At 36.7% G+C, this 26,328-nt stretch overlaps 3 protein-coding genes across 10 annotated transcripts; 1 reads left to right on the forward strand and 2 right to left on the reverse strand.

Annotated features, from left to right (window-relative positions):
• Positions 1 to 4,074: 4,074 nt before the first annotated feature.
• On the reverse strand, positions 4,075 to 6,401 carry LOC121763551. Of its 2 annotated transcripts, XM_042159590.1 has the most exons (6): positions 6,271 to 6,397; positions 6,109 to 6,153; positions 5,826 to 5,936; positions 5,604 to 5,726; positions 4,706 to 4,808; positions 4,075 to 4,611 (listed from the first exon to the last, which is right to left on the reverse strand). In XM_042159590.1, the coding sequence occupies exons 3-6, from the start codon at positions 5,918 to 5,920 to the stop codon at positions 4,381 to 4,383; spliced, it is 552 nt and encodes a 183-aa protein (XP_042015524.1). In that variant the 5' UTR covers positions 5,921 to 5,936; positions 6,109 to 6,153; positions 6,271 to 6,397; the 3' UTR covers positions 4,075 to 4,380. The 2 variants fall into 2 exon arrangements, with proteins under 2 accessions (XP_042015524.1, XP_042015525.1); XM_042159591.1 differs by lacking the exon at positions 6,109 to 6,153 and having other exon boundaries at positions 6,271 to 6,401.
• Positions 6,402 to 6,614: 213 nt separating this feature from the next.
• On the forward strand, positions 6,615 to 14,451 carry LOC121764609 (pentatricopeptide repeat-containing protein At1g63070, mitochondrial-like). Of its 7 annotated transcripts, none has more exons than XM_042160619.1 (6): positions 9,124 to 9,351; positions 9,440 to 9,674; positions 10,655 to 13,367; positions 13,476 to 13,566; positions 13,945 to 14,063; positions 14,171 to 14,451. In XM_042160619.1, the coding sequence occupies exons 3-6, from the start codon at positions 10,738 to 10,740 to the stop codon at positions 14,181 to 14,183; spliced, it is 2,853 nt and encodes a 950-aa protein (XP_042016553.1). In that variant the 5' UTR covers positions 9,124 to 9,351; positions 9,440 to 9,674; positions 10,655 to 10,737; the 3' UTR covers positions 14,184 to 14,451. The 7 variants fall into 7 exon arrangements, with proteins under 7 accessions (XP_042016557.1, XP_042016560.1, XP_042016556.1 ...); XM_042160621.1 differs by having other exon boundaries at positions 9,569 to 9,674; XM_042160620.1 differs by lacking the exons at positions 9,124 to 9,351; positions 9,440 to 9,674 and adding an exon at positions 10,360 to 10,496.
• A 3,338-nt stretch (positions 14,452 to 17,789) lies between these two features.
• Positions 17,790 to 26,322, reverse strand: LOC121765068 (SAC3 family protein A-like). The gene is made up of 14 exons (XM_042161116.1): positions 26,031 to 26,322; positions 25,867 to 25,927; positions 24,649 to 25,740; positions 23,513 to 23,962; positions 22,524 to 22,625; positions 21,274 to 21,368; positions 21,020 to 21,179; positions 20,145 to 20,633; positions 19,910 to 20,050; positions 19,646 to 19,705; positions 19,323 to 19,453; positions 18,822 to 18,955; positions 18,481 to 18,716; positions 17,790 to 18,325 (listed from the first exon to the last, which is right to left on the reverse strand). The coding sequence occupies exons 2-14, from the start codon at positions 25,909 to 25,911 to the stop codon at positions 18,224 to 18,226; spliced, it is 3,237 nt and encodes a 1,078-aa protein (XP_042017050.1). The 5' UTR covers positions 25,912 to 25,927; positions 26,031 to 26,322; the 3' UTR covers positions 17,790 to 18,223.
• Between the last annotated feature and the right edge of the window lie 6 nt (positions 26,323 to 26,328).

The raw sequence follows: 26,328 nt of genomic DNA on the forward strand, positions 1-26,328 counted from the left end.
GTTCATGTTTGCCATACGAAATAAGTAATATGTATATAATGACATTTAGTGGTTTTATTAATTTTATCTAATCCGTGAAGATTTATACTATAGCTTCTAATAATTGTACTATCAATATAATTCAGTTTTACAATTTATCAAATGTATCTCAATATTTTTAGTGTGTATCAAAATTTCATTCAAATGGTAGAATTGTGACATGATTAATGAAGGTGCAAGATGAGCTACATAAATTTTCTTTTAAAAATAAGTTGTATACTCCCTCCGTCCCAGGTTACTTGAGTCATATTCATTTTTAGGTTGTCTCAAGTTACTTGAATTATTTCCCAGGTTACTTGAGTCATATTCCTTTTTGGGTTGTCCCAAGTTACTTGAATTATTTCCTTTTTTGACTAAAAACAAAACATATAATCTCACATATTTTATTCTTTATTTTACTTTACTCTCTCTTCTTTCTTTTACTTTATTCTCTCATCTACTTTATTTAACTCACTAAACACAACTTTTCTTAAATCCCGTGCCGAAAAGAAATGCCTCAAGTAATGTGGGACGGAGGGAGTACGATAATATAGGTATTTTACGTTTACTTTTTAAAAATATTTACCTGAAAATGATTAAACCGGCACAAATTGAAAGGTTTCGATAAAATTGATGAGTTGAAAAACTTGAAATATAATTGATACAATTACTAATGATTTTGGATAAAATTGATAAGTTAAAATTTTAAAAATATTAAGATGAATTCAATTATTTATCCAATATAATGAAACAACAATTTGTGGAACAATAATGGGTCACAACTATTTGGCCCAAAAACTTATCTTAGTCTGGTTGATAATATGCTGCATATAAAATTTATTGTCTGTTTGACTAAATTTAACCAACATTTATACATTTATGACTACCGCTGTCAAGTTCAATGTTTGTGCTAGATTTTGATATTTGATGGATGAATTTAATGATTTTATATACTCTTATGACCTATCAATCAAAACGATGAGTGTAACAGAAGAATCAATAGTGATGGTGAGATCATTAAATTCATCCAGCAAATATCAAATTTATGACATCTAACCATTCATGCAATATTAAAAAGTAGAGTATAATTTATATCTTGTTAATAATTCTATATTTTCAAGATAAAATAACTAACTAATAGAGAATATGGAGAAGCTCAAATTTATTCTTCAAAATAATAGTATCTGGATAATTCACCAATAGTTTGATTAATTATAACACGTGATTTTTTGATATGGTGTAACAGTCACTTCACTGCATGTAATAAAAATATGTATTGAACTCTTTGAATATAAAGTGAGCTATTACAACCTAATTAAATTATTTGGATACACTATATTTTCTCCCTGTCCCAAGCATATGTATACTTTTAATTATTTATTATTCTACCATAATTATATAAATAGATGTAAGCATGACAAGGACTAGTCTCCACTCTTCAGTGTAACACACTTACTAGCAGACTTTTTTTCATATGCAAGTATAATTCATAATTTTCTATATTAGGAATTCCACATGGATTATATATATAAATATATATATAATTTCTCAGAAGAAGAAATTTAAACAAATCCAAGTTTTCATCATATATATCAAATGTTTTTATATTGGTAAAGCTTGAAATGCAAGCTTCAACTCAATTATTGCAATATGGCTAATGTCACCATCCCTCTAAACTTGTAGGAATCAAAGTGTTCGGTTTGTCAAAGAAATTAACGTGTGAATTTGATTCATGGATGTTGTCTGTTGAATGGATGATCCATACATTGGCTCATGTCAATTTCTTAACTTTCAAAACGTGGAGTGCTTTGTCTAAAGAATCACATTTGAAACTGTCAATCCTCTAAAGGATCAAGAAATTATCCCCTAAATAGCATGTTTGTTGAACAAATAATACTACTAGCTTGTGGAGTTCCCAACTTACTTTTCTATAGCGAACGAGATTGGCGGAAAGCGAAAAGATGCGTGTGGCATATTTGTTTTAAAGATAGCATGATAGGAAATAATCACATAAGTAATCACGAATATAAATGAATAATCACATGAATTATTTACCTAGGTTGATACACATATGTTGTCTTTCGTTTGTTTTTTGTTGCTTATTTCATGAACTGCTTCTGCATTGATGTGTTCGAAATAATAACAGAAGTAATCACTGATATAAATGAATGAACACACAACTTATTTAATCAGTTCGATACGATGTATATTTATGTTTAAAGGCGATGTCAAACTAGAGATCTCACTATATAGCAATTTTTTTATATTAATATATAAGAATTTTTTTATATTAATATATAAGAAGTAAACAAATACATGTAGACAAAAGCATTAAACTTTAATCTCCTGCTATGGACTAATTCACTTGCTTTCAGGTTCCATTGTCCATATTTCAACACAATATCTTTTTGCTCGAACAATTCTGAGCATTTTTTTGTATAGAAAAATTAGGATTCTCCTATTTCATGTATCATGTTGTATTTTATTTCCACTACGTATGTTATGCATATCCATTTATCAAAAATTAGATTGGCTGTTGCTATTTCTATTCGAACAAAACAGATTTCAAAGTCAAATAACAATCAACAATTAAGGTTACATCATTCTCTCATTTCGATTAAAAATAAATAATAAAATGAGATCATACATACCAAAATATGTCGACAGTCCAATTCTGAATTATGTGACAGCATTAATTTTGTTTAAAAAAAATAATTTAACCAAATTTGGGGCAACATATATATGTAATTCATGATGTAAAACAATGAGACTTGACTACAGTACTACTAGTAGTTAACATATATGCCTTTATTTAAAAATATTTTACGGTAACACAGTAATAAATATTGAAATCATCACTCGGAGTACCATAGTTTTGGAATAATTTATTAAATGATTATTGTGATGGATTATTCCAAAAATATGATATACATTCAAAAATTAAATTTATTTATTATAAATATTGGTAATCATGATGGATTATATAATAATACAAATAAAATGATAAATGCTTAGTATTTTATAATAAATATTACTGGACACCATGGGACATAGCAGATGGTGAAGCTGTGAATATATTAGGAGTACTACCATATGCTAATAAAATATACACTTTTAAATGGTTTTCGTGTTTAGCTTAGTTAGGCAGCTGATTATCTAACTATACTTTAATTACGTAGTTAGGTTTCTATTTCACGTCTAATTCCACCAACATAACTTGTATTTTAATCAACCAATTTCACTTTTTTTTTTATCTATTTTCTTCCTTTAGTAGTCTCTCACAATAATCCAAGACACTTCCTATTAAAATATAAATAAAAATATTATCATGTTTGTGTGAATTTGGTAGAAAATTGAATAGAAACAAAAACCTTAGGAGACCAAAAAGTTTAGATTGGTTGATACTAAGAGCATCCATGATGGAGGATGTTCCGTCGGACGTCGGCTGCTGACACCGCATATCCGTGCGGGACGTCCGCTATTAGGCTAGGGAGGGGCGGACGCAGCTTTCCGAGACGTCCGTCGTGACGTCCGCCATTGCGGTGCCAAGACGGACGTCCCGACGGATGTCCCGATTTTTTTATTTTTTTTGTGAATGTCCGCCGGGATGTCCTTGGGGATATCCGCCATTGTGCAGTGGAATGTCCTTATGACGTGGCAGTGCAGTGGGAGGTCCTTATGACGTGGCAGGAGGTGTTTTTAGGAAGTCCGTCGAAATGTCGACCGTGACATCCGCACCACTGTGGATGATCCGCTCTTCATAGACAAGCTTGGTATTTGCGATCCCAGGTAAGATCGGTTCAGGATAATGGGATCCTTTTCTATCAGATAGGAAGGGCTGTAGCACAAAATGTACTTCTAAATGATCCTTCGACATAGTATGTTTCGTTGTCTAATTAAGGGTGTTCGCCACCATGAATAACGGTTAGTTGTTCATCAATGTTCTCTCATGGATGATCCTTTGACATATGGGCCGTTGTCTATTTAAGGGTGTTCGTCTCCAACGCTTAGTTGTGTGTCATCATCTTCTCTAACGATTGATTATAATAGTAGGGGTAATTCTTAGATCATAAATCCCCATAAACTCAGCAGTAAATAAGTGGGAAATAATACAAACAAAATAAAATCTTAGTTACTAGGCAACAGATCCAAGGAAAACCCAAAACAAATTTTTATAGCAAATGGAAGCAAAATAATCCACTTTTTCAATAATGGTAGCATGATCTTCATAGTAGTGAACTTTGAAGAAATTCTGGGCCTTCGAGACGAGGCGAAGGGATGAACTAAAACAGGAATTTACTGATGATAACTGCTTACTGCTAGCATTGGAATGGTGTAGCAACATCATAACCCAGAAAAGGCTCACCTTCTGTCCATCAACATTGCATCTCTCTCCTCTTTAAGTCGTTCCACAATTTTGCGCGACTGGGGGTTGAAGAACCGGTCCTTGATAAGCTTTCTTTCTTCTGCTTGAATCTCCTTGACAGCACTTGGGCAGGGGTTTGGAGGCAGTCTCTTTCCCTGAAGCTTTGAGATTTGCTTCAGCCGAGCGTAGGCCTGCTTTCTGGCTTTTCTTTCAGCCCGATACTCGGTCTAACACAACAGTAAACAATAATTTTTCAATTGCCACATAAAATGAGACATCATAATTTAGGCTAGTATTTTGAGAGGGGAGCAATTTACGTACATCAGCAACAGCCATGGCATCGATCTCATCAACTCCCTGCTCCTTCAACTCGAGCACTCTCCAAGCAAATTCACGAGCTGCAGGAGGATCAAAGCTAGAAACCCTGTTGAAATAAAATGAATGTGGATAATCAATAACCACACAAGGGTAAACTTAATATCCTAGGTTGGAACAAGAAAGGTGATTTGTTTACAATTTCTATACATTTTTCAAAGTCTTTTCAAGAATTTTCCCCCTAAATAAGACTTATATCGTAGGACATTGGAGGGGGGAGATCTGATGAAACAATTTAAAAGCAGCATTAAGAAAGATAAAACGTAGCAAGCTGAATAAGTGTTATGCAGCGACGGCATTATAGGAGCAAGGCTGTTATTCATATGGCATCTAAGAGCAAAATCTCAATGCACCTAGCTAACAGTTTTTGAAGATAAGAAAGATCAAAACCCAGCAAGCTAATAAACCCCTCATTGCTTACATAAAACTGTTTCCTCTCTCAAATATTAAATTTTTTTCTCATCCATACACAAATTCCAATTCACTTACATATAACTGGAACTATCTCAATGACCATCTTTCTAGTTGGCTAACAAAACTCAAAATCTAAGACGTCTCACTTAGCTAATTCATTGACTAGTCTGTACACAAATCTACACCTGTAAACGAACCACACGGGTGCAAGTTCACATAAAAATCAACCTAATAAACAGCAAAATGAAATATCAACCTAACTTAATTCACCATAACCCACAAACTGGTTAAATTACTAAGCTGCACTAGCAAAGCCACAAGAATATTTCTTAGTCTAAATCAATCTCACAGCAAGACAATTAACCAACCCAAATACACAAAATCTAACACTTAATACTGCATAGCAACAAGAATCAACTAAACCATTTACTTGATTGGATCTTCAAATTTCGAATCCGGATGCTTCTGGTAGAACTTGTTCACGTAAGTATCCTCGGGGAGGGTTATTTGCCTAAGCTTGTTCTGTGCATGAGGAAACGTAGCAGGCGGAGCCCTAAAGCCACAAAATAGTAAGGCAAAATGTATCACATTTTTGAAAATTTTCAACCAAATGCAAAGAGAACAAACAAACACACCATAAGAGAAAACTTACTTTTCCATGGACCTAAGCCAAACAGGCTCCGTTTTAGCAAACCCTTTAACAAGTTTACGAGTTTTTGACAACAAATCTCCTTTCATGAACGACATTGTTTCCGACTTCAATCTGTCATAACAAACTCATTAGAATTGTGTTGAATAAAAACGGTAAAAGAGGAGCAAAATGGCGACCTAAGTAAAAAATCAAGCCCTTGAATTCAACCAAAACACATAAATAGAGCAAATTCAAAATTAAAAGAGCAACAGAAATTAAATTCGTATGCACTAGTTTAGCATACCAGTTTCTTAACAAAATCAGCTACACGATCAATACGTTTCTCTTCCTGTGTGATGAAGATAAACAAAACTGCATCTTAATTTGCCTATAACAATCAATTGATCGAACATTCCAACACTACCATCACACATGTATCAGTCACATCACCAAAATCAGAGCTTACTGTCTAAAAAGGTAGCGGTAGAAACTGAAATGGCAGCAGGGGACGGCGGCATTGACACCACGGCGGCGGCGGGACTAGAAAATCCTGAATCGGTTCAATCTGGAAATGAACGTGAAATCCCCAAAAGTTAAAGTTCTCAATCGACCTGCTTCCAAAAACTCCGTTGTTTTTTTTCAGTTTGGCCCGGCCCACTTCATGCCTTGTCTTGGCCCAATTCAAGCCCGTCTTCATTATATAAATTGGCCCATTTTCATGCTTCTTAGTATTCGGCCCATTTTTGTTAGCCCATCAAATGTTGTTTCCTCTATTGTGCATCAGTTTCCAACACTTCCATCTTTCTAATTCTCTGCAAATTATTTTCACTTCATAGCACCATTCGCCGCCGTGGATGGCGGCCTCCGCCACCACAGACACTTTACCGGAGGCATTCGAAGACTCACTGCTGGTCAGTAGGCGTAGATATTGGATTATTACTTTTAATTTTTATTTTTATGGGTGGCTGCTTTTTCGTCAGAAATTCCCCATTGTTTCTGAAGTTTGGAGTTTCCGGTACATTGAGATTCCGTAGAAGTTGCACAGCTGTAAACGATAGCAACATCTTCCGCAATTTGTACAGCCGCGTCTCTGCTGTGGAAGACTGTGATTATTCCAGCAGCTCAGAGAGTGAAATTAATGTTTTAGCGGTAAAATCTGGTGAGTGTCGAAGCAATGCTCTGTTTTTCGCTGTTGTTAGAGTTCTCAAGACTTTGAATGTGAGGATTGCGAGATATGTTTGCTTTACTGCGACAGTGGAGAAGTATGGTTTTGATCAATCGTTCTTAGCTTTTAATATGTTGATGCATATATATGCGCGTACTGAGATGGAAATGGAGGTTTATGCATTGCTTAGGAAGATTGTGTATTACTGTCAAAAGGCTGAGCTCAATTTGTTTTGTGTGTCGCATGCTTTATTGTGTTGTTGTAGCGATGAAGAAGGGTTGAATTTCATTGTACATGTGCTCGTGAAGTTCTTTGCTTTGAATCTGTTGTTTGAGAATGCGCTGGCTGCGGTTGCACAGGCTAGGAAGCTTGGCATTCAGCCTAGCATCCGATCGTGCAATTTATTGCTGAAACACTTGGGGGAAGCCAATGAGAGGGAATCTGTGAGGATGCTGTTCAGGGAAATGAAGAGTTGTGGACCATTTCCTGATGTACACACCTATGAAGTTGTGATGAGTTTTTACTGCAGAATGCCTCGTGGAACGGATGGAGTAGACATTGAAGAAGCGAGTAGCATTATGAAGGAAATGGAGATAGTTGGTATTAGTCCTTCCATTGTAACATATGGTACGTTCATCCTTGGGCTGTGCAGAGTTGGTGCTCTGGAGGTTGCTTGGAGCTATATCCGAGGGTTGAAATGTAACGTTCGTCCATGTGACTGTTACTGCTATACTATAGTTATTCATGGATTTGTGAAGATAGGCGAACTAGATAAGGCTATGCAGGTTTTTCGTGAAATGAAGAGTTCTGGAATTGCGGGAAATGTATATAGCTATAGTATCCTGATCGAGGGTTTCTGCAGATACGGAAACGTAGAGAGAGGTCTTAGCTTGCTCGAGGAAATGGAGAGATGTAACATCAAACCGTCCATTGTCACCTATAGCTCGGTTTTAAAAGGACTTTCAAGGAATGGATTCATGGAGATTGCACTGTTTTTGTTCAAGAAGATAGGGGCATCTGGATGTGAATATGACACTCGTGCTTACAACATTTTGATTGCTGGATTTTCTGAGCAGGGTGAGATGGAATCTGCAAATAGACTTATAGAGGATATGCTGGATAATAATTTGGCTCCTGATTATGTCAGTTATGAGAGTATGATCCTAGGATTATGTAAAATCGGTTCCTGCAATAAGGCCTTGAACTTTCTTGATATCATGGTAGAAGCTGGTTTCTTGCCCCATCCTTACTTGTTCAATCATATTGTACACGGATACTGCAGTAAAGGGCAGGTTGAGGAAGCCCTGCAATTGATTTATAAAATGACAAACCTGGGCGTTTCTCCTAATGTGTTTACCTATTCTGCAGTTGTCAACAGGCTGTGCGAAGAGCACAAGTTGAGGAAGGCATTACAGGTCATTCCTGTAATGCTTAAATCCAATCAACCCCCTAACGATGTAATTTATAGCATCCTCATTGATGGCCTTGCTAAGCAGGCGAGCCCGGGGAAGGCCTTAGTGTTGTATACAAGAATGTTGAAGGTTGGGATTTGTCCTGATGTGATCACATTAACCATTCTGATTAATGTGTTAGGCTCTGCAGGAAGAGTGGGAGATGCATATAAGTTATTCAGAGAAATGAACTCTGAGGGCATAGTTCTCGATAACTATGTGTATACCTCAATGATAGCTGCATTTTGTCGGAATGGAGATATGACGAAGGCATGGAATCTGTTCCAGGAGATGGTGAGGGAGGGTGCCTCACCTTCTGTTGTTACATACACATGTCTAATTGACGGCTTTCTCAAGATTAGACGCACGGATATAGCTGACATGCTTATAAATGAAATGAATCAGAAGAAGATCTGCCATGATTTGGTATTCTACCGGGTCCTGCTCCGTGAGTGCCAAAAGCTTCGAAATGTTGACAGAGCTCAGCATCTATTCGTTGAAATGAAAAATAGGGGAATAATAACGGATGAAATACCTTTAGCGCACGAGGACGCTAAATAGTAGCATGACTGATTCTATTGTGTAGTAACGTTACTGCTACGTGTGGTTTTCGTACTGCAAATGTCAGTTTCATCTTATCTTCTAATCTAGCTCAGACAGCTGTGCTTTCAATATGTTTACTTGTTTTATGTAATTCTTGCAGCAATTTGCTTACTGAGCTCGGCAGTGCTGAATATTGTGTTATTGGCGCCAACAGACTTGCACTGGTTCGTTGTGCTCGGATGACAATTCGAGCTCAGTGTGGACACAAGGAGAGTGATCAAGAGCTCCAAATGAAGTGAAGTGCTGCCAAAAACATGCAGATGTCGCTGCACTCGTTATGCAAATATGGTCTCTTACAAAATACGGAGACAAAGTAGATTATCACGGGGTAGGTTCTCTTCCATCTTATATGGTCAAGCATGGGAAGGTATTAGTTGAGCACTCACATTTTATGCTTCATGTGTGAATTATTTTAGGGTGTATGCGGTTGATTGGAAATTCTCTCGGGAAATCGATGGGGAAACTGATTTCTCAAGGAACATTATAATGGCTCAAAATATGCTTTATATTGCCGTTTTAACAAAGAGGGACTTCGTTCTTTGCAGCCTTGCAAGAGTGCCGCTTGGATATACTATGGTGAAACGCCGTGTCTTATAAAGCATTGATGTGGCAGGAAGCTAGATTCTTTTGATGCATCTTCTCCAACGTAAGGTAATAATAATGTCATAGTATTATGTTCAATTTTTCTGATATCAAGAAAATTATGAAAGCAGCGGAGCTCAACTAACAATTTTTAATCGTCTACCATTAGGGCGGTTAGATTAAGATAACTGTAAGAGCATCCACTATAGGGGCGGCGCGCCGGCCGGCCCTGAACCGCCGCCGCGGCTAACTATAGTATAGCGGGAGAAGTGTCCGCCCCGGTGCGGACGCTTTTTTTGGTGCGGAAGGGCGATCGACGACTAGGCGTCGAGGACGCGCCGGCCTATAGTGCGGCGGTGAGCGGGGCGGACAATTTTTTTTTTCATTTTTTTAAAAAATTTATTTAATTTACCTATAAATACACCTCATTTCCCTCATTATTTTCACACCATTCCAACTCTTTATTCATATTTTCTCTCATTAAAATTTGTGGATTCCATTGGTATTAAAAATGGACGATTTGTGGAATAACGTGTGGAATTTTCTGATTCAAGAGGTGCAGAGGGAAGCCGACGAGGAGGATGCGCCTCGGGCGGCGGAATTGACGAAAATTTAGTGTTCAATTTTAATATATTTAATTATAGCCGTTTTTTCTAATTATGTGTAGTATGATAATTTTAATTATAATTGAATTAAAATATAAAAATAAAAAATTAAAGTGAAAGCGGCTAAAAAAGTGTCCACTATGCTACAGACATTTTTTTATGGATTCCGATAAATACGAAGTGGCCGTGAAAAAAAAAAATTGGCTGGAAGTGTCCCCTTACCTGGATGCTCTAAGCATATCGGCCCAACCTAAATTCCATAGGAAAATGCCAAATGGTGATGCAGGTAATAAAATAATCATATGCCACGTGTCAGCAGTATTGGAGGATTTTATTACTGTATTAGATAAGGTTTTAGGATAGAACATACTCTACCACAGCCACATTCTCCATTCTTTCTGTTTTATCATATTCATATTCATATTCATATTCATATTCATACAGATAATTTAAGCTCTCCACTGAAATTGGCAAGTTGATCAGTCTCATATATTCTTTCCACCACCACCAATATTCCGACCGGAGAAATGACGGCTTATGGTGCTGTTCTTTCTCTTAGGAATACAATCAACAATATTCTCCAATGTTCTCGTTTTAGCCTTGTTGGTCGCTCTCAACAAATCATACAAGGCGTGACCAACGAGTTGGAGCCATGGCAAGAAATTCTGGAAAGATTGGACCAGACGAGCCCAAGCCGGAGCAGGAAGAGGGTGAATGCTTTGGATGGAAGAATCAAAGATATAATCTGGAAATTCGAAGATTCTTTGGAGACCCTTCTCACTCAACAGATTCCTTCTCAACTCGAAACTCTTCCGGAGATGGTCTCCGTTGATCTGCAGACTCTTCAAAACGAAGTTCATTCATTTAGCCAGAAGCTCCAGGATATGGAGAAGGCCTACATTTATGAAGTGGAGAATATGCCTCAAGATGAACTTATTTCCTCGTCAATTGGTTTCCCTGGAACCAATTCAAAGATGATTGGATTATCCGACCAATTCCAACTGCTCAAAACCAAACTTGTGGGAGATTCCAACCGGATTCATTTCCAACATCTATTTGGAACGGCAGGAGTTGGGAAGACAACTCTTGCTACGCAAATCTATCAAGATCCACAAATTCATAGCAAGTTTGAGTGTCGCGCCTGGGTCACTGTAGGCCGGGTACCTCAGCCGTTCGATCAAATCTTACAAGGCATTCTTGCTCAACTGTGCGGAACTGGAATCACTCTAGGAGACGAAGAAATTGACAACAGTTTGAAAGAAAGATTGCATGGCAAGAATTGCCTCATTGTGCTGGATGATGTATGGGAGACGGATGCAAGGGATAGAATTTACGATTTCTTTAATGACATCCAAAATGGATGTATTTATGTCTTGTCTACCGGCCGACATCCAAAATTGATGGACAGTCACTATCTTCGTGGGGATGAGGTGCGGTTTTTGAATGAAGAAGAAAGCATGGAACTACTATGTGAGAAGGTGTTTGGTGATCAGATTTGCCCTCCTCAACTTGAAAAAGTTGCCGCCAAAATCGCCAAGCATTGTGAAGGTCTCCCTCTCATGATCGTCACAGTTGCTGGCATCATTTCAATATCCGAGCATAGCAGAGACCCGGTCTACTGGAATGATGTGGCAGAAAGGAGAAATTCAGTCTTATGGGATGCATGTAATGAAATATCAAAGGTACTTTTCCCAAGTTACGACTACTTACCTCAAAATCTTAAATTGATTTTTCTGTTTATGGGAGTTTTCCCTCGAGATTACAAAACACCCCCTTCTAAGATCATCATTATGCTCATGGCTGAGGGATTGCTTTCTGGGTATAAATCGGGATGTACATATCTGAAAGAGCTGGCGTATGACTACAGCATTGTTTTACGCATCTTAAAGAGTGTTGATAAAAATTGTCATGAGTTTGACGTTTACGAGTTTAAAACTTTTTGGCTTCATTCTTCATGGCGGCACGTGTGTAGAGAAGAAGCTAGTAAGAACAAGTTTTATCATGTCTTAAATAAGTTAACTGATGCCGAAGAACAAGTTCTAAACGGTCAGCGTGGCTTATGTATCGAAAATAACATGTTATTTGGCATCAAAGACTTTCGTGACTCAGTGAGATTGAACTGTGCATCGTTTGCACGATTTCTCCTTTTCTATGGTCCTTGCCACCAATATCCAATCCCAATAGATGTCAGTTTCAAGTTGTTAAGGGTTATAGATGCTCTTAGACAACGTTTCTATATTTTCCCAATAGAAATCCTAACCCTAATCCAACTAAAGTACCTTGCTCTAACTTGCAATGGAGAAGTCCCTTCAACCATATCTAAACTTTTTAACCTTCGAGCCTTGATTATCCATCCACATATGAAAATTAGACGTCGTGGAGCGCCATCATTTGTACCAATGGAAATATGGGACATGAAAGAGTTAGAGCATATCGAGATATTGGGAAAAAGCCTTGCAGCTCCATCTCATGTTGTTTCATTGGAAAAGCTCACAACTCTGGTAGGGGTGAATGCTAGTATTTGTACAATCTTCAAACTCTCCCAAAGAATTCCTAAGATAAAGAAGTTAGGAATACAGATTGAGCTCACACCTTATGAGGATCATAACAATCTTTTGAGTTGCCTTGATTACATTTCAACACTTGAAAGCTTAGAGACTCTAAAACTCAGTATCACAAATCCAGTCATCAAGAAAGGTCATGTTTTCCCGATGATTGATGGGGCATTGAAGTTGCCATGTAATTTGAAAAAGTTACATTTGAGTGGTATGGGTTTTCCATGGAAATACATGGATGTCATTGGTTCTCTGCCATATCTTCAAGCTCTCAAATTGCGATCCTACGCCTTCCAGGGTTCACATTGTAATATGACAATGTGTCTTAGTTATATTCTAATTGAAGAGAGTGATTTGGTGAAAATGATACAAACATACCCTTACGGAATGCCTACAAACCTAAGCCTGAAACATTGCTACAAACTTACTGAAATCCCCATATCTAATCGTTTTGAACACTGTACCAAAGAGATTGAATTAGAGGACTGCAATCCTTTAGCTATGACTTGGGCCACCCAATTACAACCAGGTCCTCATGGTGTGCTTCGTGTTACTACCTCTTCTTCTTTTGATGAGAAACCGACAACTATCATATTTGAAAGGTTAGTCCTCCCAACTGCAGATCATATCATATCTTAGTCTCAATATATAAGTAATAGTAAGTGTTTTAGGTTGAAAAAACTTCCAATTATTTATGTATCAATTTTCAGGCATGGATATGATCAATCCGAGTCCAGTCATTCGGATATGGAGGAAGCGAATGTTCATGAAGAAATCGCCAATTTAGGAGAGCTGACGAAGGTATTATATACTCCGCCATCCACAACTAATAGTCATGTTTATTCATTTTGTCTGAACCATTTCATTTTTGGCAACATGACTATAGCCACATATTCTATCTCGCATATTTATTCAATTACAGCTAACAACACTTCAACGACATTTTTTTTCTTTTTTACTTTACCAATATTGTATTAAAACATGTGTTGTCTAGTCTACCGCAAATAGTATTGGCAATGGATAAAAGGAAGTATGTGAATAATGTGGAGCAATTTAAGAGAGTTAGTAGCTTTGTGTTGTGGAACGATTATCATTTTCTACTAAAAAGTTGACATTAATGTTGAGGATAATTTTTTCAAGTTTATACTTAAAAAATTGGCATTTATGTTGAGGATATAGTGTCGTGAGGGTGCGGATGAGGACATGAAGATGAATATACGGATGAGGAGGAGAGTGAAGACGAAGATACATAAGATCATGAGGAAACTATTTAGGCGAGCGCCAACGTCAAGGAGCATGTGAGTTCATAGGGCTACTATTTTAGCTGTAGTCTGTAATTAATTAAGCAAAAGATATTGTTCTTTATAAGTGAATAAAAGTGAGGTAATCCACTTTTCATTTGCAGGAGAACTCTTTGAGGCTTTGAATTTGATGCTACAGTGTTACACATGTTAATGAAGGTAGGAATTTTCTCAACAAATTCAAGAACCTTTCCGGTGAATTCTTGGTATGGTTTGATTTTCAATAAATGAACCATGGATGTTATTTTATTTGGTTGTCACTTGGGTTTAAAACTGTAACTTGTGTTGGATTCTTTTGAGGATTATAACTAGTATTTAGGGGATTGCTTTAAAATGAGAATGTGCATTAGATTCATGGGGAAGTGATTTGCTAATTGTTCTGGTATTTACCTTTTGACAGTATATGATTAAGTCCCAATTTATTTGTCAACACAAAATTTAGGAGGCCAAAGAATTTAAAGAGTCTTCGTTTATATGGTTATTAACAAAGATTACTAATGTAGTTGTTGTTGTTGTGATGTAGTGGTAAGTATATGTGCTTGTCTTTAAGGTGACATATAATTCACTGGGCAAATGGAAAACAAAGTTATGAAGTTTGATTAAATTATGGTATGTTACACAATTTTGCCATAACAATCTTGCAATTTGAATTTATTCTCAACCCTTCCATGGTGAAAATTTTTTGTTGTCTGCATGTAATATATTGCTCACATTTATCAACCAAATGATGATGCCATTTTCTTTATAGCTAGACAATATTGTTTAATTCATCAATGATGATTTTTCTGGGATAATTAAGAATAATCCAAATTTCATAATTTTTCTGATTGATTTCCATAATTGCAGGATAAACCAAAATTTGACCTAATTTTTTTTAATGAAAAATTTCTCTTATATATTTGTAAATATAGTATTTATTGGCTTGAACATAGAGTGTGAAGCTTTATTTTGGTTTAAGATTACCATTTTATAAGTTTCGTGTGGGCTCAAGCCCTCGGCCCAATATTTTTGGTCCAAACTGACCATTGAGCTGACTTTGCCCGAAACTTTTTTTTGGTCACAAACCTGTAGATTGGGTCTAATCAGAGTACTTCAAACCTAATTTTTCTTACCAAACATAATACTCCTAGAGAGACCTAGAATGTCACATTCTTCTTCACTAAAAACATCTTGAAATTTTGTTATCATCAATCAATTATATAAGATGCACTTTGTCATTATCAATTTACAACAATATACACTTGAAAATATTTATTATAATTATAATTAAAGTAAATAAAGGTTAAAACATCATAATAAAAAAACCATCCAAACCAAATTAAAGAAAAGTTATAGTAACAAAATGAGGTTCCACTGCTAAAATGACATTACTACTCGCAAATCACACCATCACCTTCCTTGCGAAGCATATGGTTTTGCCTCTCAGCATGGGATCCAGAAGAGCTTCGCGTAGAGCTCCAACTAGTTGGAACAAGAACGTGTCGCCATCTCTATATTTCAAACTGATCAAACACAATTTACCAACATAACTCCGGTTGTCGAATGAGGATCGTATGACAAAATCTTCCGATATTGCCAAACCAAGTGCTTCGACCTCTTCCTCATCGAACATCAGCTCACCTTGAACAAAAACAATTAGGGATGTCAATCGGGCCAGCCCATCGGGTTTCGGGCCAACCCTATTTGGGTTGAGGGTCAATCGGGTGCGGGCTAATCGGGTTATAAAAGTTCAACCCTAACCCTAAAAGCTCGGGTTTCGGGCTAGCCCATCGGGTTAATCGGGTTGCTACAGATAAAATTAACATGCCATCAATCCAATAAATAATTGTGAAAATTAGTTATATTTATAAAATGTAAAATATTTAATTATGATAAATTTGAGATATATGCGTAAACTCAAACATAAACATGATCAAATACTAATATTTGAGATTTATGCAAAATAAAACATAAACATCAAGAAATTTTAAAGCATGTTTAGAAATTTAAATATATGTTTTAGTGAATTTGAAGTTTCTAATTCATTTATCTATTATTATATTAATAAAAACTTAATATATAATTTATATATTTAATATATAAAATGGAAATTTATTTTTTCAGTAATCTATATTATAAAATAATCAATGAGGTGTCGAATTAGAGTCAAACAAATAGAACAATATAAATTCTATCGGGTTTCCGGGCCAGCCCATCGGGTTTTCGGGTCTGACCGTAACGGGTTGCGGGTTAATCGGGTGCGAGCTAATCGGGCTGGGAATTTTCAATCATAACCCTATAAATTTAGTGGGCTATTCGGGCCAGCTCACGGGTTGCAGGCTAAATTGACCTTCCTAAAAATAATGTACGGCTCAAAACCTTCTTCCTCCATTACATCAGCTTCATTAGCAAGCTATTTCCTACATATAAGTCAAATGAAATACATCACCATTAAATTCGAAATTGAATTAAACTTGATCTAATAAATTATTAAGTTAAGATTATATATAATGACACGGAACCAAGGCTGATCACAAACAGCAACAGCAATCTCACACAACTATTATGCAGACAAGATAAATAATTAAGATGGACTTTAAGATAATGATATGCTATTTCATTTTTTGGCATGTTAAATAATCCATCCTTTTGAACTAATTCGCTCCGGGCGTCAGCGGGCTGAGATGGACTTTGATGGTCTAACATGGCCTTATTTTATCTACCAAACAGTCAAATAATATCCATATAACTCATATCTTGGTTTTATTTAGGCTACCAAACAAACACTTAATCGATTGCATATTGTAGACATTGATTCAAAGCGGGCAAACATTAATTCAATAAACAATTAATTGCAAGATTGATCGAAGTTGAGAAATAATTCAATAAACAATTAATTACAAGATTAATCGAAGTAGAGAAAATGATAAACTGACCCTTTCCTATCACTATCGCCGGAGCTGGACGCCACCATAGACATGCTGCCAAACTCTTCGTTTTCAACAAGTAGCTCTTAATTCCCCTGATATCTTTTGCTAGTTCAATTTATTTTGTTTAGCTATTATTTCCACATATTGTTAGGATTTGATTATTTTGTTTGTCACTAGAATTTAATTTATTTTCGGAAAAATCTTTTTGTACCACACGTATTATAAAATGAATGACACGGAATTATTGCCTAAATTACACTCTCATACTAGGTACGCAACATATCAATACTCCTCTATGTAAATCTTCAACATATAGATAAATTTTAGGTAGAGAATCTTATAAAAATTTAATGTTTCCTTTATTATTTTTAACTCTCTCGTCCTCTGACAACCTAATGAAATCCATTTATATAAACGTATTTGAGGATCTATTAAAACATAAATTATTAATTATAAGAACCTATCAAACCAAAAATATTATAAGGGTTTTAAGATGGGTTTTGCTTATAATTGTGGAGAGTATATTAATTCACACAGTATGTAACAACTTTCAGAATTTCCCACGATAATTTGAGTGTTAGGGTACCACGTAAATGAATGAGACACAACATGCTGAAGTCACTTTTGATCATGTAATTATAATTTTCGGATTCAAACATTTGGTAAAGAAGATAAATAAATAATAAAAATACACGTTTTAAGTCATTTTTCATTATATTATTGCAAGATAGATAAATTATCTATCCTATCAAACTGCAGTTAAAAAGCCATTTTACCATTTCATAGTTGTAATCATATATACTACATTGTAATATGAAATGAAGCCATACACATTCATATATTGAAATATTAAAAATCCTGAAACAATAGTTTCATCATAGAAACAATAGTTTCATCATAGTAAAACATTTTGTGGCAATACTCAAAATACAAGAAATTAGGTGTGATGAACATACAGTTAACGATACAACAACGTAGCTTTAGCTACTTTTTTTATATCTCAAGTTGTAATCAAAAGAATGATGATTTCTACTTCAATATCAATCCATGTCAATTGGCTTACACAATCCTTCTCCATCAAAGGTGAGTTCCTGAATCATACCGTTGCAGTCTCTCGTGGCGTCATCTTACCCGGCATAGTTGTTCGATCTGAGCACGTGGCTGAGGCAGTCGTTCCCGGAGCCTGTCATCCCATGATCCAACACTCCTATCAGTTACTAGGTCACGTCTGGCTCTCCGAACGAGGTCCTATGCTGAACTCCGAGTGAAAAAATCATTAACCGCGAGGTTTGCATCACCATGAGAGACGGCATCTTCAGGCTCTGGCATGTAGAGACTCGACACGGAAGTCTACACAAGCAAAGAAACATTAACCAAGAAGACACCCCCAAAAAAATTAAAGAAAATGCTGAGCAGATGGCCAAAAAAGAACGAATGAATCGTCTGAATCCAGCCAAACAACAGATTAATGAGCATATCTGCCCACGAAAGGGGTGAGGAATTACCTTCGTGTCGAGTAATGTTTCCTCAGAGCTGTCTGAAGTAAGGCAAGCGCCATGAGCTTTGAGCCATTCCATGCACTCCTCCACGCCTTCGACTTCTTTCTCATCGCCTACTTCACTTGTAGATGTTGCACTTGAGAAGCCTAGAATCTGGGAAATATACGACACAGGGACCGTAGGACGGTATGAACGAGATATGCACTTCACAGCAGCATATCGCATTTTTTCAACATATAGATCTGCATTGACAAATGTAGTCAGATATATTAAGTTAACAGCGGGCAATTCAAAGGACTGGTTGTTTCATAATTATAATAACTCGTATAATTCCATCAATAACTAACCCATAAGGAGGGTGCTAAGATTTGGTGCCGTCTTGTAGAGTTTGAAAAACATCACGTAATTCCCTGATGTGACAGCACTGCGAACTGCGAGAGCATGTTTTACTGCTATATCCTTTTTGGCATCATGTGGTAATCTGTCAAAAGAAAACAATAGCAAAAAGGAATACCATAAATCCACATCTACCATGAAATAGCAGATACAGTTTATGTATACAAGCTATAGCCAATCTATATCCTTGGAACTAAAAGAAGCATTTCAGCAGCTACTAAACTTCAACTACGTAAGGAAAACGGGCCAATATATGGATTCTGTGGGAATAAATATATCGTTGGGTGAGCCACGGGCAGGGGAGACAAGATAATCAACTATAAACAAGACTATTCAATGTTTCTGCTAATGACACTTGAGAATAGTTTATAGTCTTTTTCATTTATTTGCTTCATTCTTGGTTTGTGGATTGGCAACAAATAGATAATATAAAGCCAAGCATGGTAGCAAACCTTGACATTGCTGACACAAGATCTCTGTTATTATTGGAGTGTAATATAACGCATAATAAATTGTATGCTGTGAATTCCATATGGCATCCCGAAATCCCTTCTGCATAAAGAGTTTTCAATTGTGATTGGCACTGCACATGCAAAAAGGCAGAGCTGTAAAAGGTTATAAACATGGTTTACAATATTAATGAATTGTGATCGGCACTTGACATGCAAAACAGGTCATCGCGTATAAGATGACTAACTAATACAACCAAACAAAATAACGAAAATCAGCATGAAAAGCCGGGTATGCAAGAAATCATAAAGCTGAAAGGACTAACCTGATTGTACTCTGGCAAGTCCCCAGCTTCTATGGCCATCCGAGCATGAGTTTCATAAACCTAAAATGATGTCAGACATGATATTAGCTGACAGTGTAAACCAAGAAATAGAAGCTCATATTATCACACACAGTTTTCTCATTGGAAACAATGACCATAAACTACTCAGTGGGGTTATCAGTACAAGAACACATTAAATCAACAACTATGGGAACGAGCAGCACGTAATGAATGATGAGATAAGAGCAGAAAAAATGTAAATACCTTTACTGTAAGCTCATTACGTATATGTTGTACGGTAAGATCTTGCCGGATTGATTTTAACTGATCACATCTATAGAGGTAATTCTTTTGGGAACTTTGAACCATTTCTAAAGCTTTTAGTAACACCTCTTCAGGCCTCACCTGAAATTAGCATTAATCACAGAACATAAACTTCCATGACTATAATCACACTGATTTCTTTTTCAAACAAAAAAAAAGAAGCTGAGAAGCTTACCGTTGCTGGATCAGGTGCAGAAGTAAGGCGTAGGTAGCGTTTCTCAATCTCCTGACAGGTTCCCTTAACAGTAAGGGCATCCCAATCAATATCTTCAACAGCCTCACTCCCACTTTCATCAAAAGTTTTGCTAAGAATCAAAGCACTAGCCCGCCTAGCATGCAAATTACCAGCACCATGATCTTTTGTTCTTAACTTCACTTTTTCTGCCCGGGTTCCATGTCCTCTGTCAAAACGTTTCGAACGGTTTTCACGTTTTCTCTTTTCCTCTGGTGTGTCAGCAAGCGTAATAGCAGCAGAGTAGTACTTCGTCAGACTCTGTTCCTTATCGCTATCACTAGAAGTATCGCCGCCATCAGCTGTGTTTATTTCCTCACCAAGACGCTGTCTCTTTATAGGTCTAGCAGCATTCCTACTGAAAATTTTCTGATCTGTAAAAGAAAATTTTGTGCCCAAACCCACCTTATTCTCTATTTTTCCACCTGAAAACTGCAACGTGCATATGAACACGGTTGGTCACTCAGATATAAAAAGAATCAGTTTAAGATATAGCACTCATGATTTTGGGCACACGAGCCTATAGATTATTTATAAAGAAGTAGTGGAGTATTAAATAAAGCTGGCATTTATATCACTCCTCTTAATCTCACCCACACATATCCACTAGAAATTACATACACCCCTTCTAGCCATTGCATAATAAATCAAGTAATATTTTTCAATAACTTAATTAACATTTATAAGCTAGAAATTCTAAGAAGTTGCACCCTGGCAAAGGTATGGGTAAAAATTATCAATGTGATATGCAATCCAGCAGCACCTGCAATTTGAGCAATGAAACAAAAGATGATTTTCGGCTAATTTCTCACGAGTACCTGCTTGTTGTTCCAAACACCATATTTTGGGGTTCCGAAAGACATATTAGAAGTTTTATCAGCCACCTTTTCCTCTTGAATGGGCTCCCATCTACTTTTGGCACGCCGAGTGGGACTCTTTCTTTGTGTTGCAGAAGTCAGTGCTGGAAACTCAGTATCACTGCAGAAACGTATTGAGAGAGAGAGAGAGAGAAGATGTTACTCAATCTCACAGCAATTATTTTTTGTTGCATGGGATGAAAAGAATATACTACTTGTCAATTGCATCGGTATTTGGGATGGGGAAAAGAGGCTCAATGTCCCAATCTCTTGTGTAAAGTGTACCTTCAGCTGTTGCTTTTGTTATAACCTAGATGAAAAATGATAGCAAATTATCAGCACTGAAGGATGAACACATAGTGTTCTAATAAAACATGATATATTTAAGCAATTGAAGGCAACTACCAAATATAACCAGAGCTGAGCGAGAACTGTTCCAAACATGATAAATCAAATCATAATCAGTATCCCAGATTCATGAACATTAGAATACTGAACTAAATTTCCTCAGGCTTCAGGTAGAAATTTAACTATTACAATCATCCAGTCACAACTCACATTAAAGGTAATTTATGAAGCACCAGGCACAATCTCAATCTACTTTCATTTGCTAAACTCATAAAAGATAAGAAAATGAAAGTAGAACCCATAGAAAAAGAGGAACTGTTTGAAAAGATTGGGAGTGGGGGACAAATGAGCTTAAAACTTTGTCATCAGATTGCGAAGCAAAAACATTAAACAATCAGACCAAACATCATTAGGTTACGTACTAAGTATCATATTTATTTTCTACGAACTATGGCAAATCCTAAATTATGAAAAAGCCCGAACTGAAATCCCTTGTCATGAAGACAGTTCTATTTTCCTAATACTTTGAATAAAATAAAATGTCTTGCTTTAAACACTCAATATACCTACTAAAAAGACTTCCGCGTCAAAATACATCTAAGAGAAAGTGATGAGTAGGGGAAAGAATACAAAGTCAAATTTCTTACACCATGCTGAAGTGAGAAAAAAAGTAGAAAATGATCTAATTGTACAAGTAACATGACTGAAAATATTTCATAGGAACATTACGAATCACATGAATGGGCCAAAAGCCACCAAATAAAAAGTAAGTGGTTGATGTAATTATCTTCTTTTTATTGTAACTTCAAATTAATGCATTGGAACAGAGCACCCTATACCATGTATCAATTTCCAGGGCATCCCACACCAAAGAAAAGTTCTGGGCAAGTGGTTAATAATATCAATGTTATTTTTGAGAAAAGCAAATATATCATGATCTGCAATTCTAAAGAAAACATGCATCAATTTAAACGTTAACACAAGATAAGTGATTTGTGAGAATAAGTCAGCCTAGATATTTTATTTGTGGTGTTTGCATCATTCAAAAGGATATTTTGTCCAGCTACATTTAATTGTTGCAAAGTAAGATCTAGTCATAATCAGTAAATCAGCATACCTCCTTCATGACAGCTTGGCAAGCTGCCTTTTGCTTATCATTCACGCAACGGGCTAAAGCCCTCTCAACATAACCACGTAATGACTTCGGAAACACAGCAGGCTGCAAAAGGAAACATAATAAATACAGTACAAATTGATCTAGCAAGCATTCTTTATTCAATTAATTACAAATATGATGGCATAATATACATGCAGAATTCAATGTGGATTTATTCAGTATAGATGGTTGACAGGTTACGAAATTAATTAAAACACAACCATTGCCAAAGAAACAAAGGCAGATTCTCAATTTCTCATTGCTCGTTTATAATGTGAATCATAACTTAACTTTGAGATAGATAAAATGGCATGCCCCTCAGGACAGCCATGAACTGAAGCGAATAAAAGTAAATTATTAGCTAAGCATATGCATCATAAATTACTTAAATCAAATAAAATTAGATCAAGGCAAGAAGCATAATACATTCAAGGAAAGAACATATTTCCATGTGCAGAGACCAATCTGAGTTCAAACTCCAGTTAACAAGATTGGGCTCTCAAACTCATTCAATTAAATTAACAACAGATTGGTTATTACCACAAATTCACAATGTAACCAATGCCAACAGACCTGATTATGAAAAGTTCGATCCCACCTAAGTTTGAATGAATAATGATCCTTATATCTTAAACAATAACATTCTGTAAGTAATAAAATTTCACTCATTTCAGCCAAAATGTTTCAAATATTTCCTTTAGGGCCTCCACATTAGCCAACTTTTTGACTCACATTCTTCCAAATTAGTCCATTGCCACCATAAACACAATGTTACTTGAAAGTAAGAGGGTTAAATTTCCACTTTTTTTTCATCCAATAAACTCTAAACACTTTTTATGGCACGTAAAGTTTGATTTCTGAATGTGATAAATAAATAAAAGGGCTATGGTAACTGAAAGTGAAGACAACCGAACAAGATTAAGATATGAAACATAGTAAATAGTGCTGACCTTGAGTGTGGGATCAGCTTCCTCTTGTGACACAACCTTTTCATTGGGCTGCTGCATTGCAACATTGATATAGGCTGGTTTTACACTTGTAGTAGTTGTTAGGTTATCTTTGTTGGGCTTTGATACAATCGTGGAAAGGTTTGGAGCAATTCTTGGATTGGTTGGAATTTGCATTTTGCCTGTCTTCCGTGAATCTAAAGGCTCTGGAGGTGGAGGGAGAGTTTGAAAGGATGTGTGATGACTCTGAGAAACATGATAAGGAGCTGGATATAGTGATGTAGACGCTTGGGCATATGTAGAGTTCTGTTGATTTTGGAAATTTTCATATGCAGAGATTACTTCTGGTGGCTTTTGAGCATGTGGCTGTAAAATGTTTGATGGGCCATTCTGAAAAGCAGGAGTCCCATGTTTCCAGTAACCATCAGGTGTACTTTCACTAACTGCCACGGGCTGACAACAAAACCACAATATGAGCTCAGATTCTGACACCTACTCTAATTGGAAGGTATTTTGGAAAGGCTTAGCAACATGTAATAAATGTACTCAATGGGAAAACAGCAAACTAATAATTGTTTTGCATAATTTCACATCTTCAGTTACGAGGGAAGAAGAACTACTTACCAATTGATGGAAAATGGAAACATGCCCCGTCTATTACATGAATGAAATAATAAAAAAGAGCCTACTTAGCAATAGCACGCTGATTATTGCTTACACCTATAACTTCATTCACAGTTCCTAATGCATAAAATCCTTTAGATATCATTCAAATAGCAAACTGTTACCTACATAAATATACAAAGAAGAAGTCAACTGCACTTATTTTCTATCCATGCCCTGGTCATGAATACTACGCGACCTTATAGCATTAAAAGGTCGCATTAATATCAAACAGTGGTGTATAGTTGTGCAAAGTGGGCCTCCTACATCGCGGGAGATGCTGCAGCTTAACAGGCCTCAATCTTTTTGACGAAGATACTTGCATTATGTTTTTAATTATAAACTTAAATGCGCAACATATATCAATTAATTTAGATAAAGAAGATAATTGATAATGATGTCAATGCATTTTGAGTTCTTTAACCTTTAATGCTTTTTTCTGACAAGATAATAACAAGCAATTGAGACAACCAAACCTGCACAGGAGCTAATTCAGATGAAGTAGATTCTGGTTTCCATGAAGGGGTGTAAGCTGCAGGTATCTGGTTGTTTGAAGTTGTATATTCAATGTTTCCAGCAGGAGCAGAACTAGTAACACTAGATGCAACAGAGACCGGTATATTCTCTGTCCCAGGAGCACAGCTGACCTCCGTTTGAGTTTGATTGTAATAATCCTGCCACTGTTTATACTGCTGCTGATATTGGGCATTTGCAACGGAAGAACTATAGGCTGAATTGGAGTCCTGACTATAGCTCGGATACTGATGAGAACTATATGGCGCATATTGCCCTCCCTGCCACAAGTTGGTCTGTGTACCATATGTGGCACTTGTGTAACTTCCAGACGTCTGATAATCACCAGGATTGTAATAAGTGCTTGAGTAACTTGCAGGTCCAGCATAAGACCCTGTATTTTGAAATGAAGGAATAGGCTGATAAGGAGCACCTGTGTTTTGGTATGCTCCTACATGATGGGGATAAGACTGATTAGGCTGCTGCTGATACTGATTGGTTTGCGGTTGATACTGACTCGATTGCTGTTGATACTGATCGGGCTGCTGCTGATACTGATTAGGTTGATTGGGTTGCTGCTGATACTGATTGGGTTGCTGCTGATACTGATTCGGTTGGTTGGGTTGCTGCGGAAACTGATTCGGTTGGTTGGGTTGCTGCAGATATTGATTGGGCTGATTGGGTTGCTGCGGATATTGATTGGGTTGCTGCTGATACTGACCAGGCTGTTGCTGATACTGATTGTAGTAAGCTGCATAACCCGTGCTGTTATATCCATAGGGGTCAGTATTCGGATAGGCAGCATAACCATTATACCCTTGTGCCACATTTGTAGACCCTGAACTTGACACCGAGACAGTAGATGCCGCATTCACACCATCTTGAACATTCCCCACAGACGTATCCGGCAGCTGATCATGATTGTAGCCAGAACTAGACACAGTTCCATTCTCCCTCAAGTTATGACCCTCCCCTTGTGTGGTCCATGATGCCAGAGCACCGTTAGGAGGAAAATCAGATGTCTGAGCTTGCGGCTGCTCAGTCGTTTGATTCGCCTGACCATTGAAAGGTACACAAATCAATCATTCCAATGAACCCCAAAAAAAAGCAAATCTTATAATCCATTCAGGAGTATAATCTCTTAAATTGGTTGAAATATGCATTAGGCGAAGAGTAATTACCTCAACAGGGGCAGCAGCTTCTGCGTTTTCTCCTTGGTTCATCATCGCCACATTCAAAATCCTAAACACAAAAGGTAAATAAACATCATCAAACACGCCCTCATAATTTTCCCCCCAAAACGAAACGCATATAATACAAAAAACCCTAATATCCAAACACGAACCTCAAAAGCTCAATTGCTTTTCCAGCCGACACCGCAATAAAGAACACGCCTTTCTCTTCGAGCTGAAACACGAAGATCGAACGGACCAACGAGAATAACTTTTTTTTTGAAAGAGGTAGAAAAAAAGTATATGGGCGCGAATGGAATTTGATAATTTGTTGACTTGGTGAATCAGAGTTATGATTAACGAATGGGAAATTAGCGAATCAAGATTATGTCGAGCAACAATTGATCTGCAAATCTGCGATTGCGAGAAAATCAAGCCGGCAGGGGTAGGGTGGGGTTGTGGGGTGGGTGG

The sequence above is a fragment of the Salvia splendens genome, chromosome 14, assembly GCF_004379255.2.
Source record: "Salvia splendens isolate huo1 chromosome 14, SspV2, whole genome shotgun sequence".
In the NCBI taxonomy this organism is placed as follows: domain Eukaryota; kingdom Viridiplantae; phylum Streptophyta; class Magnoliopsida; order Lamiales; family Lamiaceae; genus Salvia; species Salvia splendens.

Coding starts and splice junctions, on each gene's coding strand:
- LOC121765068 (XM_042161116.1), bottom strand. CDS start 25,911: ATGATGAACCAAGGAGAAAACGCAGAAGCTGCTGCCCCTGTTGAG. Junction 20,634..21,019: donor GTGTTTGGAACAACAAGCAG/GTACTCGTGAGA, acceptor TGCACGTTGCAG/TTTTCAGGTGGAAAAATAGA. Junction 18,326..18,480: donor AAACATTACTCGACACGAAG/GTAATTCCTCAC, acceptor TTGCTTGTGTAG/ACTTCCGTGTCGAGTCTCTA.
- LOC121763551 (XM_042159591.1), bottom strand. CDS start 5,920: ATGTCGTTCATGAAAGGAGATTTGTTGTCAAAAACTCGTAAACTTGTT. Junction 5,727..5,825: donor TGGCTTAGGTCCATGGAAAA/GTAAGTTTTCTC, acceptor TTGTGGCTTTAG/GGCTCCGCCTGCTACGTTTC. Junction 4,809..5,603: donor AAATTTGAAGATCCAATCAA/GTAAATGGTTTA, acceptor TTATTTCAACAG/GGTTTCTAGCTTTGATCCTC.
- LOC121764609 (XM_042160619.1), top strand. CDS start 10,738: ATGACGGCTTATGGTGCTGTTCTTTCTCTTAGGAATACAATCAACAAT. Junction 13,368..13,475: donor ACAACTATCATATTTGAAAG/GTTAGTCCTCCC, acceptor ATCAATTTTCAG/GCATGGATATGATCAATCCG. Junction 13,567..13,944: donor ATTTAGGAGAGCTGACGAAG/GTATTATATACT, acceptor TTGAGGATATAG/TGTCGTGAGGGTGCGGATGA.